Source organism: Leopardus geoffroyi, chromosome X (assembly GCF_018350155.1).
Source record: "Leopardus geoffroyi isolate Oge1 chromosome X, O.geoffroyi_Oge1_pat1.0, whole genome shotgun sequence".
NCBI lineage: Eukaryota > Metazoa > Chordata > Mammalia > Carnivora > Felidae > Leopardus > Leopardus geoffroyi.
The window spans coordinates 102,904,444-102,921,094 of NC_059343.1; the positions used below are offsets into that span (position 1 = coordinate 102,904,444).

The 16,651-nt window shown below is 44.6% G+C and overlaps 1 protein-coding gene across 3 annotated transcripts in view; it reads right to left on the reverse strand.

The window, feature by feature from the left end:
* Positions 1–16,651, reverse strand: part of TENM1 (teneurin transmembrane protein 1) — a 783,454-nt gene that overhangs the window by 45,414 nt on the left and 721,389 nt on the right. For all 3 annotated transcript variants that reach the window (XM_045472379.1, XM_045472378.1, XM_045472380.1), the window contains one exon: positions 136–502. In XM_045472379.1, the coding sequence (XP_045328335.1) occupies positions 136–502 (367 nt within the window). The remainder of the gene's footprint in view (positions 1–135; positions 503–16,651) is intronic.

Below are 16,651 nucleotides of genomic sequence, written 5' to 3' on the forward strand. Positions count from 1 at the left end.
CCCAACCCATCGCTTTCTCCACTCGCTTATCCCAGGGTCCACAGGCAACACTCTGTGTTTCCTTTTGACTCTTCTGATGCGCGTTTTTCTTTTGGAAACAGAGAGGGAGCTGGTGAATTGCTAAAAAGGTCATACCTGAGAAACAGTCACAGTTGGGGTCAATTTTGCAGTCACAGTCAGTGGGAGCACCGGCTATGATGGAGATCTCTCCATTGGTGGTGACCTGCTGAATGCGGTTCACTCTCCTCTCGTCCGTCTCGGCGATGAAAAGCAGCCCGCTGTGGGACACGCCGATGGCCCTAGCAGACTCCAGAGTGGAGTGAACTGCCACCTTGCTGACCAAGAAATGATCGATGCCTGGCACCTGGCAGTGAATGGGGCGCCCCGCGATGATCCGCACGCGCCTGTTCTCAGAGATTTGCAGCACAATGTTGTTATCCAAGACATACAATGAATTGTCCATGGGATTGACTGCAAGGTCTGTTGGCCACTCTAATCGCACCTGCGAAAAGAGCAGAACACACACCGTTAGGTTACAATTTCTTTCCAGGGGCAGTTTTACCTTAAAAGAAAAATTGGCTTATCGCTTCCCTATCTCGTGAATTTCAGCAACGTTGGTCTGGCAAAGCTGGGGGAGGATGGTTGATCACATTTTTCTGGGGAAACCTATTTATCATTTTTACTATTTTCAGCATAATGTAAATTCATTTTCAATAATTCCAGAAGGATCCTCTAGAGTAGCGTTTTGCAGAATGTGGTCTCCGGACCAGCAGCAACGGCATCACCCGGGAACTTGTTAGAAATGTCAGTTCTCAGGCCCCAACCTAGACCTATCGAATGAGAAACTCTGGGGGTGGGAGCCCAGTCATCTGTGTTTTAGTAAGCCTTCCAGCATATTCTGCTGCACACTCAAGTTTGAGGACCAACGTTCTAGGGCTTCTGTGTCACTAGGATATACAGTTCTCTCTTACTATTCTGTAGATACATGGAAGAACAAAGTCATAGAGGCTTCTGGAAAACATGGTACTGGAGAAACTAGATTTTACTCTAACAGCAACCTTTGGGGACAGGACCTTCCGTTAGCACAGACACAGCATCCATCTTGTGGAACACTCAGGCACAATCTATCAGCTGGTGATATGGGATCCTAAGTTGTAATGTACTGCCATCTAGCTTGACCTGGTTCACTCCATCTGTCCCTTGCAAACGGGTTGATCTGTTCTTTCATTGAGTACTACCTTCTTTGGGCTAAGTCTTGTGGCAGGCTTTGGGGATTCAGAAGAATACTATGACACATCCTCTGCCCTCAAGTGACTCATAGTCTAGCAAAGCCCTTGGAAGGGTCATTAGGTATTGACTCTCCACGTTATGAGAAAGAAACAGCAGAGAGGGTATGAGAGCCCTTCACTCAGATTAGGAATTAGGAGGTGGGGAATTCCCAGAGAAAGTACTACCCGAAATGACTGGTAGGAGAGAAATGGGATGAAAATGGCGTGGGGTGGGGAGGGGGAAGTGTTGAAAGCCATCCAGGTAGAGGGAACAGCATGGATAAAGATCCAGAATTTACAGACATGTGGCCCATCCAGGTGACTACAAATAATTTGCTAAGTCTAATATATGCTGAACATATGGGAGTAGTGAGCAATGAGAATCAGGAGGTAGACAGTGGCTAGGTATTATGGATTGAATTGTGTCCCCCTAAATTCATGTAACCCCTGATGTGACTGTATTTGGCAACAGGGCCTTTAAAGACGTTATTACAGTTAAATTAGATCATTAGGGTGGGGCTTTAATACGGCAGGACCGGCGTCCCTATAAGAAGGGGAAGAGACACTAGGAGTGTGTAAGCGTAGAGAAAATGCCCATGTGAGGACACGTAGAAGGATGGTCATCTGCAAGCCAAGGAACGAGACCTCGGGAGAAACCAAAGCTGTCAACAACACCTCGATCTTGAACTTGTAGCCTCCAGAACTGTGAGAAAATAAATTTCTGTTATTAAAGCCATCCAGTGTGTGGTATTTTGTTATGGAAGCCCTAGCAGACTAATACACCAGGTAATGAAGGGATGTGCATGTGCAGCTTTATTCTCGTGGCTGTGAGACATCACTAAAGGGCTTTAAACAAGAGTGTGACATAGCTGGGTTCTAGAGGAATCACACTGGCTGCTTTTGAGATCATATTGGAAGAGGAGGTGAGAGAAGAGGCAGGCCCATAATTAGGAGGCTCCTGCAGTGGTCTAGGTGGGGGATGATAGTACCTGAAATAGAATGGTAACAGTGGGGGATGGACAGATGTCGATGGATTTAAGGCATGTTAATGGCAATGAGGGGCAAAAGGACTGGTGTGTGTGTGTGTGTGTGTGTGTGTGCGTGCGCGTGTGCGTGTGTCCGTGTGTGTGCATGTCGTGTGTCTTGTGTCATGTGCTGTGTGCTAGGCTCTTGGGACACACAGGCCAACCAAACATGGCTCCACTCTAGTTCCTTCCTGGATACAGCAGTCAGCCCAATACTTGCCTTGACATCTCCTCGATAGCTCTTCATCACTGGGCACTTCTCCGAGAACTGTGTCACAGCACTCTCCGCCCCACCACCCACTTACTCTATACTGTATGGCTCTTCTCTTGGGTTGGACAAAGGCAGACAAATCTGGCTCATTCCTGGCCAAAACAGTAACAGTAATGTGGCTACTCTTCTTACCTTGAGTGAAAGCCCAAGGAAGCTTTTGTTTTTCTCATTGAATCCAAAGGTCTGAAAAGAAGGTATGGACTGCCACTGCACTGGGAGGCCCCCTCTCTCCCGGGCTGGAGGAGGCCTGACATTCAGTCAGTAATGAAGTGAACAAAGGTCAGTGTGAGATAAGGCCCTACCTCTAATCTTGTCTCTTAATGGAGGGCAACTGGTGATGTTGTAAAGACAAAGGTTGTCTTTGGCCTTCCCTCTCGTACCACTTGGGGCTCTCTGTCCCCGTTTCGGAGTGTCTCTCCCAGACACCCAGCAACCTCATTCTGTCGCATGTCTCTGCGTGCCCTCAACCTCCACATAGACTGGCTTTCCCTGGTCAGTACCATGTGTCTCTGGGCAGCTAGGAATTTGAATGCTAATGGAGTAGAAAGCTGAGTTGTGTTATGCATGTTCTACAGAGCCTTTCAGACTGAGGCCATTGGATAAACATTAAACACCGGCTTTAGCAGCTCCCGGAGCAGTTTGCTGTGATGTGTTCCTCAGCACGTCTGTCTGAGGCCCGTGCCTGTCAGCGCCCTGCCACTGAGAGGGAGAGTGAGAGCTTGCTGCTGTGGAGGGTGCCCACTCCTCTGCCGTGCGCCCCCTCTTTGGATCTCCATAAACACTATCGCTCTTGTACAGCAGCTGTCTGTGTGAGCTGGTCCTATGGAGCACGGTCCCCCAGGAAATAAGCTGGGGCTGGCTGAGGAAGAGGAAATGAATTCATTTCAGTATAGCACTCCTATTTTGATCAAGTCTGAAGTCAGTGACCCAGAAAAAACAAAGCTGGCAGAAATGACGTTCTAATTATCTCCGCTCTGAGAGCTGAGGCCAGGGCAGGGGCCGGGGACGGCACACACCTGGCAGGAGTCAGAGAAGGACATGTTTTGGACTCTGTTCTCTGCTGTCAAGGCTGCCTCTGAGATAAAGGCTGGTAGTTGGAAGATAAGCCGTTAAATTCTCCAACTTGCCCAACCCGATTTGAGTCAATACCATCGGTGTCATGTTTATTAGATTTAATATTGCCTCAAAAATACACCAGCCATTGTGTCTGTTTTCCTTTCTGTCAAATAAGTCACCCTCTGGCAGTTTCCTGTGACTAAAGTGGCCTTTGTGCTTCTGAAACAGTTCTGAAACACTTTTTGTACTAGCTACACAGAATCCCTTTAATTCCCATTTGATTTGGCAGCGCAGCTTGTCTATGAAATCTGCTCAAATGAAAGATGCGTGGCTACTTAGTAGTCCAAGGTCTGCCTGTTCACAAACTGGACCTTTTCCCCTCTCTTAGGTTGTCAGTTCCTTTTATATCCTTCTCATGTCCAATACTCCCATTTCCAGGTAATTTTTCAAGGAGCTGGTGCTTTATACCCACACAACAGAAGCACTATATTAACTACCGAGGCATTTCCATACCACACAACTTATGGAACGGAGTCCTTGAGCAGGTTCCGTTCAGAGTCAGCATCTATCAGTTGCAGAGAGACCCTGGAATTCTGTGTTGCCAAGGTAGGGCTAAGGTTAATCCCTGACGGTTGCTGACATTTGTCCAACTGGTTTCTGGGGAGAAACAAACATTTCTTTTGGGGGCGGGGGGAGCAGAAAGGGATGTACGAGCAGCAGAGAAGCTCTGGAATCTCTGCCTAGTGACCCGGCCTACAGACAAACCATTTGGCCTAATTTGTGGTGGTTGCCCCACCTTGTAAAAATACATTAATTTGTCTGAAATGTCACAACATATTTATGCTAAACTAGCATTAAAGGTCATTGGCGTAGCCCAGCTGGTGGAATGTGCCCATCTCCTGACCACATTCCCTGAGAGGTATCCCTGAGCAGAAAGGAGCTCTTGGTCTGGATGTCAAGCCTTGACAGCCCTGTGGCTTCCTCTGCTAATTGAAACTTTGCCTTGAAGGGACTTGACTCTCAGGTCAGCCAGTCCCGTGGTTGGTTTAAAGATCCAGCTAATTGTGAGGCCAGTTAACAGTATATAAAGCAGCAGAGTCCTAGAGGGAAAAATCCATATGTAAAAACAATATTTATTTATTTATTTTGAGAGAGAGAGAGAGAGAGACAGAGAGAGAGACTGTGTGTGTGTGTGTGTGTGCGTGCGTGCGTGCGCAAGCGGGAGAGGGGCACAGAGAGAGAGGGAGAGAGACAGAGAATCCCAAGCAGGCTCTGCACTGACAGCACAGAGCCTGATGTGGGGCTTGATCCCACGAACCATGAGATCACGACCCGAGCTGAAATCAAGAGATGGACGCTTAACTGACTGAGCCACCCAGGCGCCTCTGTAAAAGCAGTATTAAATATGAGCCCTCAGCGAGACCAAAGTAGGAAATTCCTCAATTATAAGTTTAATCCGACGCTGTTAGACACAGCATTGTCTACTTGGGCTCTCTGTATTGAAGGTTGAAGGCCAGCTCCTTCCTGTACTCTGTGTAACCCTAGGCAAATGAGGTTCCCTCTAGGGGCCTCTGGTTTTCTTATCTGCAACAAGGAAAAGAAGCTAACGACGGCGTCTCTGTGAGAGTTACTGCATGGATTAAATGAGATAGTGATACTAGGTGCTCAGTGCAGTGCCTGGACAAAGTAAGGGATGGTAATTGGGATTAATATTCATACTGGTTTCAAAGTCATAGACCTTTAGAGCTAGAAGGAACCTAGTCCACGCAGTATTCAATGCAGTTCCCTTTCAGTTCTGTTTACCAGACTTCAGCTGCCCATATAACGTCTTTATGAATTTTGCCTCACCCATCCACCACTTGCACTATTATTGACTAAATACCTTTCTTTTTCTCCCCCAAATTTTGTTTTTTAATTTTTTTTAACGTTTATTTATTTTTGAGACAGAGAGAGAGCATGAACAGGGGAGGGTCAGAGAAAGAGGGAGACACAGAATCTGAAGCAGGCTCCAGGCTCTGAGCTGTCAGCCCAGAGCCCGACGCGGGGCTCGAACCCACGGACCGTGATATCATGACCTGAGCCGAAGTCGGACGCTTAACCGACTGAGCCACCCAGGCGCCCCCCAAATTTCTTTATTTTGAGAGAGACAGAGACAGCATGAGTGGGAGAGGGGCAGAGAGAGAGGGAGACAGAAAATCCCAAGTGGCTTTCGCGCCAATGGTGCAGGGCTCTAACCCATGAAACAGCGAGATCGTGACCTGAGCTGAAACCAAGAGTCAGACGCTTAACTGATGAGCCACCCAACTGCCCCGACTTAATATTTTTCTTTAAATTGACTTATTTTTTAAGTATAAATAGGTGCTGCCCCTTCCTTTGAACTGATCCTAGTCGATAGCATCTACAAAATTACAGGCCCACTCATCTGAGCCTTTAATAAAAGTAACTACTGTTTATCGAGTGCTTCCTATGTGTCAGGCTCTTTGTCCAGATAATTACTTTATGTGCTTACAGCAATCACTTGAGAAAGAAACTCTTGACATCCCCATTTTTAGATCTGTGTTCTTAGCCCTTATGTCATCTGATTCTTCACCTAGAAGAGTGGATGCACTTCTTCACGTTCTCCTCGCCAATTCTGGTTTCCCCTTTACCTCATTTGAATCAATCTAAGAGCTGTTCTCTTTGGCTGAGAAGGTCAAAGCTTATTAGAGGTTGAGTGATTGGTCTTTGTTTCTGTCATTTGTCATCTTTCGGTTCAATGCTTTGTGGGTGCCTACTCGGTGCCAGGTGCTGTCATAGAGGGAAAGAAAATAGGTCCCTGCTCCTCATTAGCTCACAGTCAAGTGAGGGAAGGCAGATCCAGAAACAGCTCATCTCAGTAAATGTGGTGAAGTGCCATGATACACATATGCCCAGAGTGACACGGGAACACTGAGGAGGGAGTCTGGGGCATTGACTCCTAGAAGAGAAAATCCAACGTCATCTAAGGTATGGAGGTGAAGCGACATGGGAGGAGTGACTTCAGCAGAGGAAAAAGAGTGAACAAAAACAGGAGCAAGAAACCATACGGGAGTGGGAAAAATAACACGGGTCTGGGCTGCTAGAACATAAGGTAAGAGTACTGGTGGTAATGGAGTTTAAATGTTTGCCAGGGACTAGGTTTAAGTTTCTCCACTGAGGCACGATGGTCATTTGAGGCCAGATCATTCTTGGTGGGGATGTGGGGAGGCTGTCCTGTGCATCGTGGGTCTCTGGCCTTTATTCACTAGATGTCAGTAGCACCTTCCCTAGAACCGGGACAATCAAAAATATCTCCAGACATAGCCAAATGTGCCCTGAAGGGCAAAACTGTCCACTGTTGGGAGTCCCTGGACTAAGCCATGGAAGGCTGTATACGCTGAGGACTGAGGACTTCCACTGTTTGAGGAGTCTCTGAAGGTCCTGAAAGTTGGGGGGCTGATACAGTCAGGTCAGTCCTTTAGAAATATCACTTAGGCTGCAGTTTGGAAGGCAGGCTGGAGGGAGACCAGACTAATGCGGGAGAGCCAATTTGGAGGCCAGCTAGTGAATTACATTCATGCGTTAATATAGCCATCCATCCAACCACCCGACAAACATCTGAGTGACGATCTAGTCAGGCCTAGTCCCTGCCTTCGTGGTACTTAGAGTCTGGAACACTGCTTCTCATTCTTTTTTTTTTTTTTAAACTTATAAAACTCTTTGAGAATCTGATGAAAGCTATGTACTCTCTTTGTAGGAAAAGGTTCAGATGCAATGAAAGGAAGTGTTTAGGAGCTCAGGCTCTGGAGTTCAGACTTCCTGGGGTAAAATCCTGTCTGTTATTTGCTAGCTCTGTAATGCTGGAAAAACTCAGTTAACTTGCTTGAGCCTCAGTTTCCTCATCTAGAAATTGGGTAGAGTAATAATATTTTCTCAAACATTTATTATAGGCATTGAAAAAATCTCCATAGAGCACTTACTTAGCATAGTGCATGGCACACAGAAAGAGCTCTGTAAAGGCTAGCTATTTATTTACTCTTCTATGGAGCATGCCTGTGTTTCTTCTGGTCCCTAAGTGTCGCAGCGTTCTCTTGGTTATCTCATGAACTGTTGAGTGCAATCACATAGTAGTCACGGTCTTTCAAAGTTCCCCTGCTTCTATATCACCAGCCATTTCCTCCCTGTTCATTTATTCCATGTCTCAAGAATCCTTCTAAGCTACGTGTCCTCCAAGAAATTTGGCTTATATCAGGGTATATTATTTCACATACATTTGTCAGTCAATTTCACAGCTAATATTTTAGCTTACTAGTTGGATTCCCCACCGTTATTTGTGACAGGATTCCTGGTACAATTCCAAGTGCGGAACATGCTACTTCAATTACTTCCCTCTCTTCTGCCAACGAATATCTATTTATCCCATTTTAGGCACTGTGCTAGGCACGAGGGAGCCAGTCTAACCAAGACGTACTGGATCCTGCCCCCACGGAGTTTGCTAGCTCCATTTCCTTTATTTTCTAGTGTCCGCAAGGGGTTGCAAGTGACATACAGTAGAAGACCATTTCTGTTCCATTCCATCCACTTCAAGAAATTAACTCTCATGGAAGAGCCTCAAAAACATATGTCACGACTGTTACTCTACTTTACAATTGGCGACGAATGCCAATAACTTCTTTTTCCGAAGTTTGCCCATGCTGCAGAAACCAGTTGTTTCCCAAAAGGCCCTGTCTCCCCACCCCACACACGACACCCCTAATCTCCGTCCTTTGCATGTTCAGCCTTATGGCTCATTTGAAAAACGACTCTGATTTTGATCTCTTAGGCCTCTTCAGGAGGCATTTCCGGGCAATGTATGATTACCTCTTCTGTAGTACACCAGCCCTGGGGAAGACACGGTGACGGGACTGACACCTCCAGATTGTTAGCATCACTTTTTGTCAGTTTTCAAATGGCCTTCTCGTTTCTTGACACTGATACTGTCTGAGCTTCTTCAAATTTATAAAAGAGTGAAAGAGCCGTCTGGACAAAGTTTGGTTTTCTGCAGTTGGAGAGCATGATGACACCTTTAAGAGTGACGGCTCTTATTGATCTGGCTTTTAAAAAGTGGAAATTATTAGAAGATGAAATACACCAGGATTACACGGACTTGTCAACCGGCAAATGATTTCCCATTTTCTTAGATCCGCACTCTTGTGTTTCTTTGAATAATAGCTGGGGAGTTTGAGGAACCTCTCAACCTTCGGTCAAATGCATTAGCATGGTCTGTCTTCGTGGCTGCCCAATCTGAATAACGGACATTTAAGTCACATTATTCATTGCCGATGAATAGTTGGGATCCGTCTAATCAAGAGTTATGATTGGACTGAACTTGAGAATCATTCTGTCACAGAGCCTACAGATTAAATTACATCTACTCCAACGTTCTGAAAACATTTTGGTAGTGGAGGAACAAAGCAAAGAAAAACAAACAACAAAGAGCTTCAAAGTAGCCCTGCTGTATTTCATCTGCTAATAATTTCTACTTTTAAAAAGCAAGATCAATACGAGCCATCATTCTGAAAGATGTCATCTTGCTTTCCAACTCCAGAAAACCAAACTTTCTCTAGATGGCTTTAACAAATCTGAAGAAGTTCGGGCAGTATCAGGGTCAAAACAAAATGTTAAATTTATGGTTGCTAAGATGCCTGTGGCAGACACTACTGGTTCTAGGCCTACCCTATCGCCCACTCTTTCCTCCTTAGTAGTAAGTCCCCATTCTTTAAACATCTGGGCACACTGCTGTCTACAACAGAAGGGATTCCGGCTCACTTGCAGTTCTGTGTAGCCGTGTGATAGAGTTCAAGGCAACAAGATGTAAGAGGAAGTGTGGAAGTATCCACATTTTTAAGGTGACGCTTTCGAAGGCTACTTAAGGAGAGCTCACCTGGTTGGAAGGAGGCTCTTTTTTGCCCTTCTTTCCATTCTGCAATATGAATATACGGGTTGGGAATTTTAGCAGATGTCTTAAACCACGGGGTGGCCATGAAAATGGAAGCTATGTGCTAGGGTGGCAGGGCGGAAATAGAGGAGCCTGAATCCCAAATGGCTCAGGGAGCTGCCATCCTAGTCTTGCACCAGACATCTAGTCTGGCTGCTTGTGTTGCTTAGGTCAGTGTTATGTTGCAGGGGGTTTCTGTTACTCTCAGCCTAATCTAATCACAATGAAGAAAATGTTCTGTTAGGTTTTGTTCTCGACTGGTGTTACTGACTATACCACTATGGTCAAACTGTTCTGACAGATTTCGAGTTCTATGTCTCTGGATAGATCACCGGTGTTTGCAAAATTAAATTAAATTGAAAGAAATTAATGTCTGAAAATGACTGACACATATGGCGAAGTCCACTAGGGCAGCCCTTTGTTAAGATGAGTAATTGCTTAAACTTCGTGATTAACCTGAGGCCTTCTTGAATACCCAGTGCTCCATCTCTGGGTACTACAAGCTTCTTCCAGCTTCATGACTCATTCAGACCCAATGCTTCTTTAGTATACCATAAATACACGTTTGCCTTCCTATATCCTGCACTAGGTCTGTGAGTCCTCAAGGGCAAGGATGAGGTCTCATTCATTTTTGTATTCCCAGGATCTGGCATTACAGCTGGCAAATGTTTGTTGAATGAAAACATTACTGCCTCATCGACTGGAGCATTTGAAGTTCACGAAAGCATTTAAAAAATTACAAAATTCAAGGGTGCCTGGGTGGCTCAGTCGGTTAAGTGTCTGACTTCGGCACGGGTCATGACCTCACCGTTTGTGAGTTCAAGCCCCGCATCGGGCTCTGTGCTGACAGCTCAGAGCCTGGAGCCTGCTTCGGATTCTGTGCCTCCCTCTCTCTCAGCCCCTACCCCGCTTGCACCCTGTCTCTATCTTTCTCTCGCTCTTAAAGGCAAACATTAAAAAAAATTTAAAAAAATTAAAAATAAATAAAAAATTATAAAATGCAAATCGGTTGTAAGAAAAACTATTTTTCATCAACACGTTTGAGTCAGTAACTCTGGGTTTCAAAAGACCCACTGAAGTTAGTGGGAATTGGCAAATTTCCTCAACCTTAAGAAGTGCATTTCCTACTTCCTCCATGTTTTAACTTTTCTGAAGTGAGAATGTGTCTTATTAATTAATGCATACATTTAATGGAACATTTCTCCCCTACCACCCAAAGTTGTCAAATTGATGCTATCTCTTACGATCCATGGTGTCTTAGAATTGAGGACATATGGTATTCCCGCTTTGGTCTGTGCACTTTGGGGATCTTTGGGACTCTTTCAAGGAGGTCTGTGAGGTCAAACTATTTTTTTTTAATAATACTATTTGCTTTTTATACTTTCTCATGAGTGTACAGTGGAGTTTTGCAGAGGGTACCTGTGGCTAGCCTATCAAAACATTCATGATTTCAATTTTTTTTTTTTTTTAAGATTTAAGTAATTTCTACATCCAGGATGCGGCTTGAACTCAGAACCCAGAGATCAAGAGTCACGCGGTCCACAGACTGAGCCAGCCAGGTGCCACCACAGTTTTAATCTCTAATAAGGCAAATACGAATAGATAAAACCCACATACAGAAAAGTTCTTTGAGGTCCCCACCAATTTTTAGGAGTGCAAAGGGGTCCTGATGCCAACAATCTTGAGAGTGGTTATCCTACCGGAAAAGAAACAGTGAACGAAGCCATTCTGTTATATAAGAGTTTCATTCAAGCTCATTAAGGAAACAAGCATGCATCCCTTCCAAGATGATTCCTGGGGCCATAAACTCTGTCCAAAAGCACACTGACAGAGTGGCTGAAAATCTGTACTTCCTCTAGAGACCCAAGGCCTGATGGGTGCTATAAAAGTTTGTTCTCACAGGCTCCCTCAGAGCAATCAGCACGTACACACTCTCTCTGAGTCTGCTGTGTAATTGCCACTACCTCATCTTAATAACAGGCATAATTGCTCTGAGTTTCCGTCGACCCTTTCTTGCATCTCCTCTCCGAAGCCTCAATTTTGGAAATGGCACTTGTGAATACACAGAATGTTTAACCACTTCCAGTTTTCAATTTACAGTCAAAGTCATCTATCAGCAGGAGATGAAGGCCCAGTGTGAAAACTACAGAATGTCCTTCAGACTCCACAGCTAATTTGTTTGTAAATTTGATTGTTATTGTAAGAAGAACATATTGTACATGATGCTACTTGCCGATTTACTGTTTGTGTCTCTCTGTATCTTGGGTTTTATCATTAGAGTCAAAGAACTTAACCCTTTTAGCACTTCTGTGGGCGGGGGAGGAACATGAAAGCTTTACTGTCTTTTCCTTTTGAGGGTCTCTCTTGTTTTAATTTCACATGTATTTATGAAATACCCACTGTATATTCAGCACTGTGGGAGACATGCACACAGAAGGCAAGACAACCAGAGAACGGTCCACGGGATCGCGAGATAAAATGTGGGGGCAGGTGATGAGACCCTAAATTCTGAGTGAATTCAGTCAGGAGAGGGCCACCGTGGGTCTTCATGCAGTGGGAAGTGGGGATCTTGTTTTCCTGAGAGCCAAGGCTTTGCCTGAAAAGGAGCCAAGGACTTAGAAGAAGCTCCTGGAATCATTCTGCGGTTTCTTCCTGCTGAGAAGTTGCAGAAACTTGTCTTTTGCAGGTTGTTAATATCATAGTATTGGCTCGACAGAATAGACCGAGCTTCCAATTCCCTTTGGCATCTAAAGCAATTTACAGGCCAGAAGTATGACTGCACAGCTTTTATGAAATGGTCTGATTTCATTGATCAGCCACTCCAAGATTATGTTTTCATTTTCGTAGCTATGGCTAACCCTTCTTTCTAGTATAATATTCGGGAAAGAACTATTAAAAAATTTCACCATGGAGATGTTAAGATATAAGTGGGCTGGGTTCTGAAGGGGAAGAGAAATATCACAACTCACGATGGCTCTACTCAAAAGTTCATTTCAAGTTAGACCAGAATTCCACAGATTGTCTCTCTTATCTTAACTCTGTAATGTTTCCAAATGATAAGGATACTAATAAGAGCAGATGGCCTAATGAACATTTAGAGGAAAGATTTAACTGGTCCTATTTTCATTAGGCCTCCAGTGTGCTTCTGGGTTTTGCCCACCACTTCCCTGTGTGTGATACAAAACAGCACGCACTCAACAGATGGCCCAGCTCAGGCTTCATGCTTCCAGAGCTCTGGAGACTGGCCACCTGACCACTTACCATGTGTACAGAATCATTTAAGGAAGCAGGCAGGCTACCGACTTGAGCCGGAACAAAAGCAAAAAATGGTGATGAATATTGAGTACCCAAGCTTCAACAAGAGGGGAGTCAGAATCACTCTCGCACACGCGTCGAAGAGCTCTGGTTGAGGTTTTCCAATAACACCTCCTTATGGATTCAAGAATGATGAAATCCTCTGTGGCACCCGGTCCACTCCAATGAATGTTTCATCCAAACCGTAAGCACATCTGACTGACTCCGCCAGCAACAATGACGTGGAAGTCTAACACCTCACTGCACCGTGTGTTAGTTATTAAGCTATTGTCTCACAGCCCCAAACTCACCCCTTTGGAAGTTGCTTTGTGATGCTGGGGTTGGGACTCTGCTAACTCCATTTCTTTTTGGCCAGCTTGATTTCTGATAGGGCCTGACAATATGGGAAATAAAGCGATTCTGGAAAGCTAGAGGAGGGAGAAGGGACTTGCTCCTTCCTGCTTGCTTTCTGTTTCAGTCAGCTCTGACTGAGTAGCTCTTCATCTTGGCGGCAGAGCAGCCAACAGTAGCTCTTCATCTTGGCGGCAGGAGCTGCCTGCACGTTCCAGCTCCTATCTATACCCCGAGAATCAGTCTCGTCATGCCACCTCAGAGGCACCAAAAGCAGCTGGCTGGCCTCCTCTTCTCAGAGGAGAAGGTCCCACTTGGAGGGAGCAAATCCTTCTAGGTTGACCACTCCAACCGCTTTCCTTTGTTTCCCCAGCCCTAGAGGTGGTGGCTGATACCTGCAGATATTATTTCCACCTTTTTTTCCAACTCTTTAAAAGCCATGCAGCCCATTCCCTGTATTAAATTCTCTCTGTTCAAATAACTAATGTGATTTCTGGTTTTCTTTTTTTTTCTTTGAGAGAGAGAGTGAGAGAGAGAGAGCACAAGGGAGATGGGCAGAGGGAGAGAGAGAGTGAGAATCCCCAGCAGACTCCACGCATCAGTGTGGAGCCCAATGCAGGGATCGATCCCGTATCCTGGGATCATGACCTGAGCTGAAATCAAGAGTCGGATGCTCAACTGACCGAGTCACCCAGGTGTCCCTGACTTCTGTTTTTCTGATTGGATTTTGACTGATATTCACAGCATGAAGCCACTTACAAGGACAGAGGAAGAACAGTACCCATTGTAAGCCAGTGGTTAACAGGAAACTAGTAAGGGTGAACAAGAACCGGCAAAGAACCAGAGAAGTCATTAGTCACTAGCATCCTCTGCCATACCTACGGGTCTGTGAAGCTGCCACGTCCAGAAAATACAAGTATGAGATAAATCCACCGTGCTTGGCCACTAGGGAGTTGGTTGTGATTGGCTTTAACCAGAGCTTCTCTGACTCTCTGGAACTGCCATATTGATGTCCTTATTCTCTAGAAACCTTTCACTCTTGTGATTTTTGAGGAAGATTTCATGACGGATCGTGCCACCTTCCCACATGCCTCTTTTGGAAACAGAGTGCTGTACTAAATGGTTTCGAAGGTCGGCCCATGACAACATTTCCTATGTGCTCGGAATTTACTTATAAATATTAATATTTACGTATAAGTAAAAATACATTTACTACTAAATATCCTTTCTATTCCTTCTTGCTGGTCTCCTTGTGAAACACTGGGATTGCTCCTGCAGAACCCTCTTCTCCTTGATTTGGAGTTGGAAGTGTATTCTGAGGTGGACCAAACATCTCCTCTTTTCATGTATCTCAAGATAAACACTTCTCAACAGATGTGGCCTCTTGGTAAATGTTTTATATATCCCCGTGTTCACTTTTCCAAATATACTAACTTCTGCATGGAAAGAGGACACTCCTGCTGACAGCCAGAAGAACTGTCTCTGAACTGTGTTTCCATTTAGTAAAGATGGGTTGGCACTGATTCATATACTTTCCCTTCTTGTAGTTAACAGAGACCGGGGCTCTGTTTAAAGGTATGGTCTGAAATATAGTTAGGCCAACTGGCTCACATGAAGACTTAGCCTAGGATGTTGGCCACATAAGCCCTAACTGTTAACCACTGAATTTACCAACCAGATATTTTTCCATATCTGAGAGAGTTTCAGGTTTATTTCAGGTCATGGCGCCTGCCGAGCAAAATGTGTGGAAGACTGAGTGGTTCAGAAGTAGTTTGCAAGCTTTGCATCTTGTGACTCTCCCTGAACTTTGAAGATGCTTTTCCTCTGGTGCTTAATAGTTTTAATAAGAGCTAACGTGCCATTGTCCTTTGTGTGGAAAGAGGACACTGCTGAGGGAGTTTTATTTATGTGATAAATTATGTTTTCGATATAGCATTGAGCACGGTACTTGACTTTTATTTTAAGGCCCCTGACAACTCTGGCCATTTGCTTGTGTGCAGACATTTCAGCAGAATTTGGATGTGCTGGAGTTGAAGATGTTGGCCTGCTGTTCTCTACTTCTTATATAAACAACCCGAGCTGTCACTTTGGAGGGAGCAATGCAAGTATCTCTGATAATAGGTTATTCCCTGATTGTGATTTTTCCTTAGAGGTGCAGGCCTGAAAAATGCAGTTAAAAAAAGAGTTTAAATGAATTTGGAGAAGGGAAATGATATTTAAAGGAACTCTGTGGATCATCTCATTGCAATGCTTTTCCCAGTGTATTATTCTGTTAAACTTGGGCTATTACATACCTGAATTTTTGAAAACTGATCGACATGCTTGGCACCTGAATATCTTAATAAAACAGAAGGGTCACTGGATACACAAAGCCACTCATACATTAAACTTGCTTCAAAAATCCTAGGATACTGCTTTCTTCTTATGAATATGTCAGCCTCATAACTTCTTTCTTTTTGATTTCCCACTTAGCTGGGAGCCTTTTGTTTTGTCTTGGGAGAGTCATATTCTCCACATTGACCTAGATAAACTGTCTTCTTACTTATCTACTCCCGTATTTATTTATTTATTTTTCGTGAAATTGACCTACCTAGGATGGCTGCAGGCTACCCACAGAATGAGCTGTTCTTTTACCTTTTGATCTCAAGGTCATGGAAGATGACCTAAAATCTACACATATCAAACTCATACATGTATGGAACTCACACGACATTCCAGCCTTAGCTCCACAGTCAGTATGACACTTCTTGAGAGTAGAAAGAGAATGAAGGATTTGGAGCACCATTCAACTGACTATAGTGAACATCCTGTAGGTGATCCAGACAGAGCTTCACATCAGCGTTAGGCAGATGAAACGCTCTGTGAAGGTTACAGCAGGCTGAGACCAGTCTCTGGAGCACGTGATTGGTTGTAGCCCATCAAACTCATCTACGGGCATATGCATGCCTCTTTTGCAAAAGGTATACCCATATACCAAGGACAGAAGGGAAGATCACACAATTTCTATAGCAGTCCCAAACTTCTTCTTGGTCCTTTTTATCTTGGTTTTGTAAATGATCGGCTCGATTTTCTGTTCTGTGGATGGAAGGTCAAATACCACTGCTACTACTACTTGCTTATTGAGCACTTATGAGCCAGGCACTTTGCTAAGTGATTTATACCTATTATCTTACTTAATCCTCACAACTTCCCCATAGCAGAACATGACATCATCCTCATTTACAGATAAAGAATTTTTCCCAGGGGCACACAGCTAGCAAGTAGTGGATCTGGGATTCAAACCTAGGTAGTCTCTGTTCCCAACCACCATGCTTTACTGACTTTTTCTATTGGTTTCACAATGAAGGAGAGTCTACCCTAGAAGCCTGATTTTGTCTCTTGCACTCTCTGTTAAAGGATTAGAGGAAAGTCT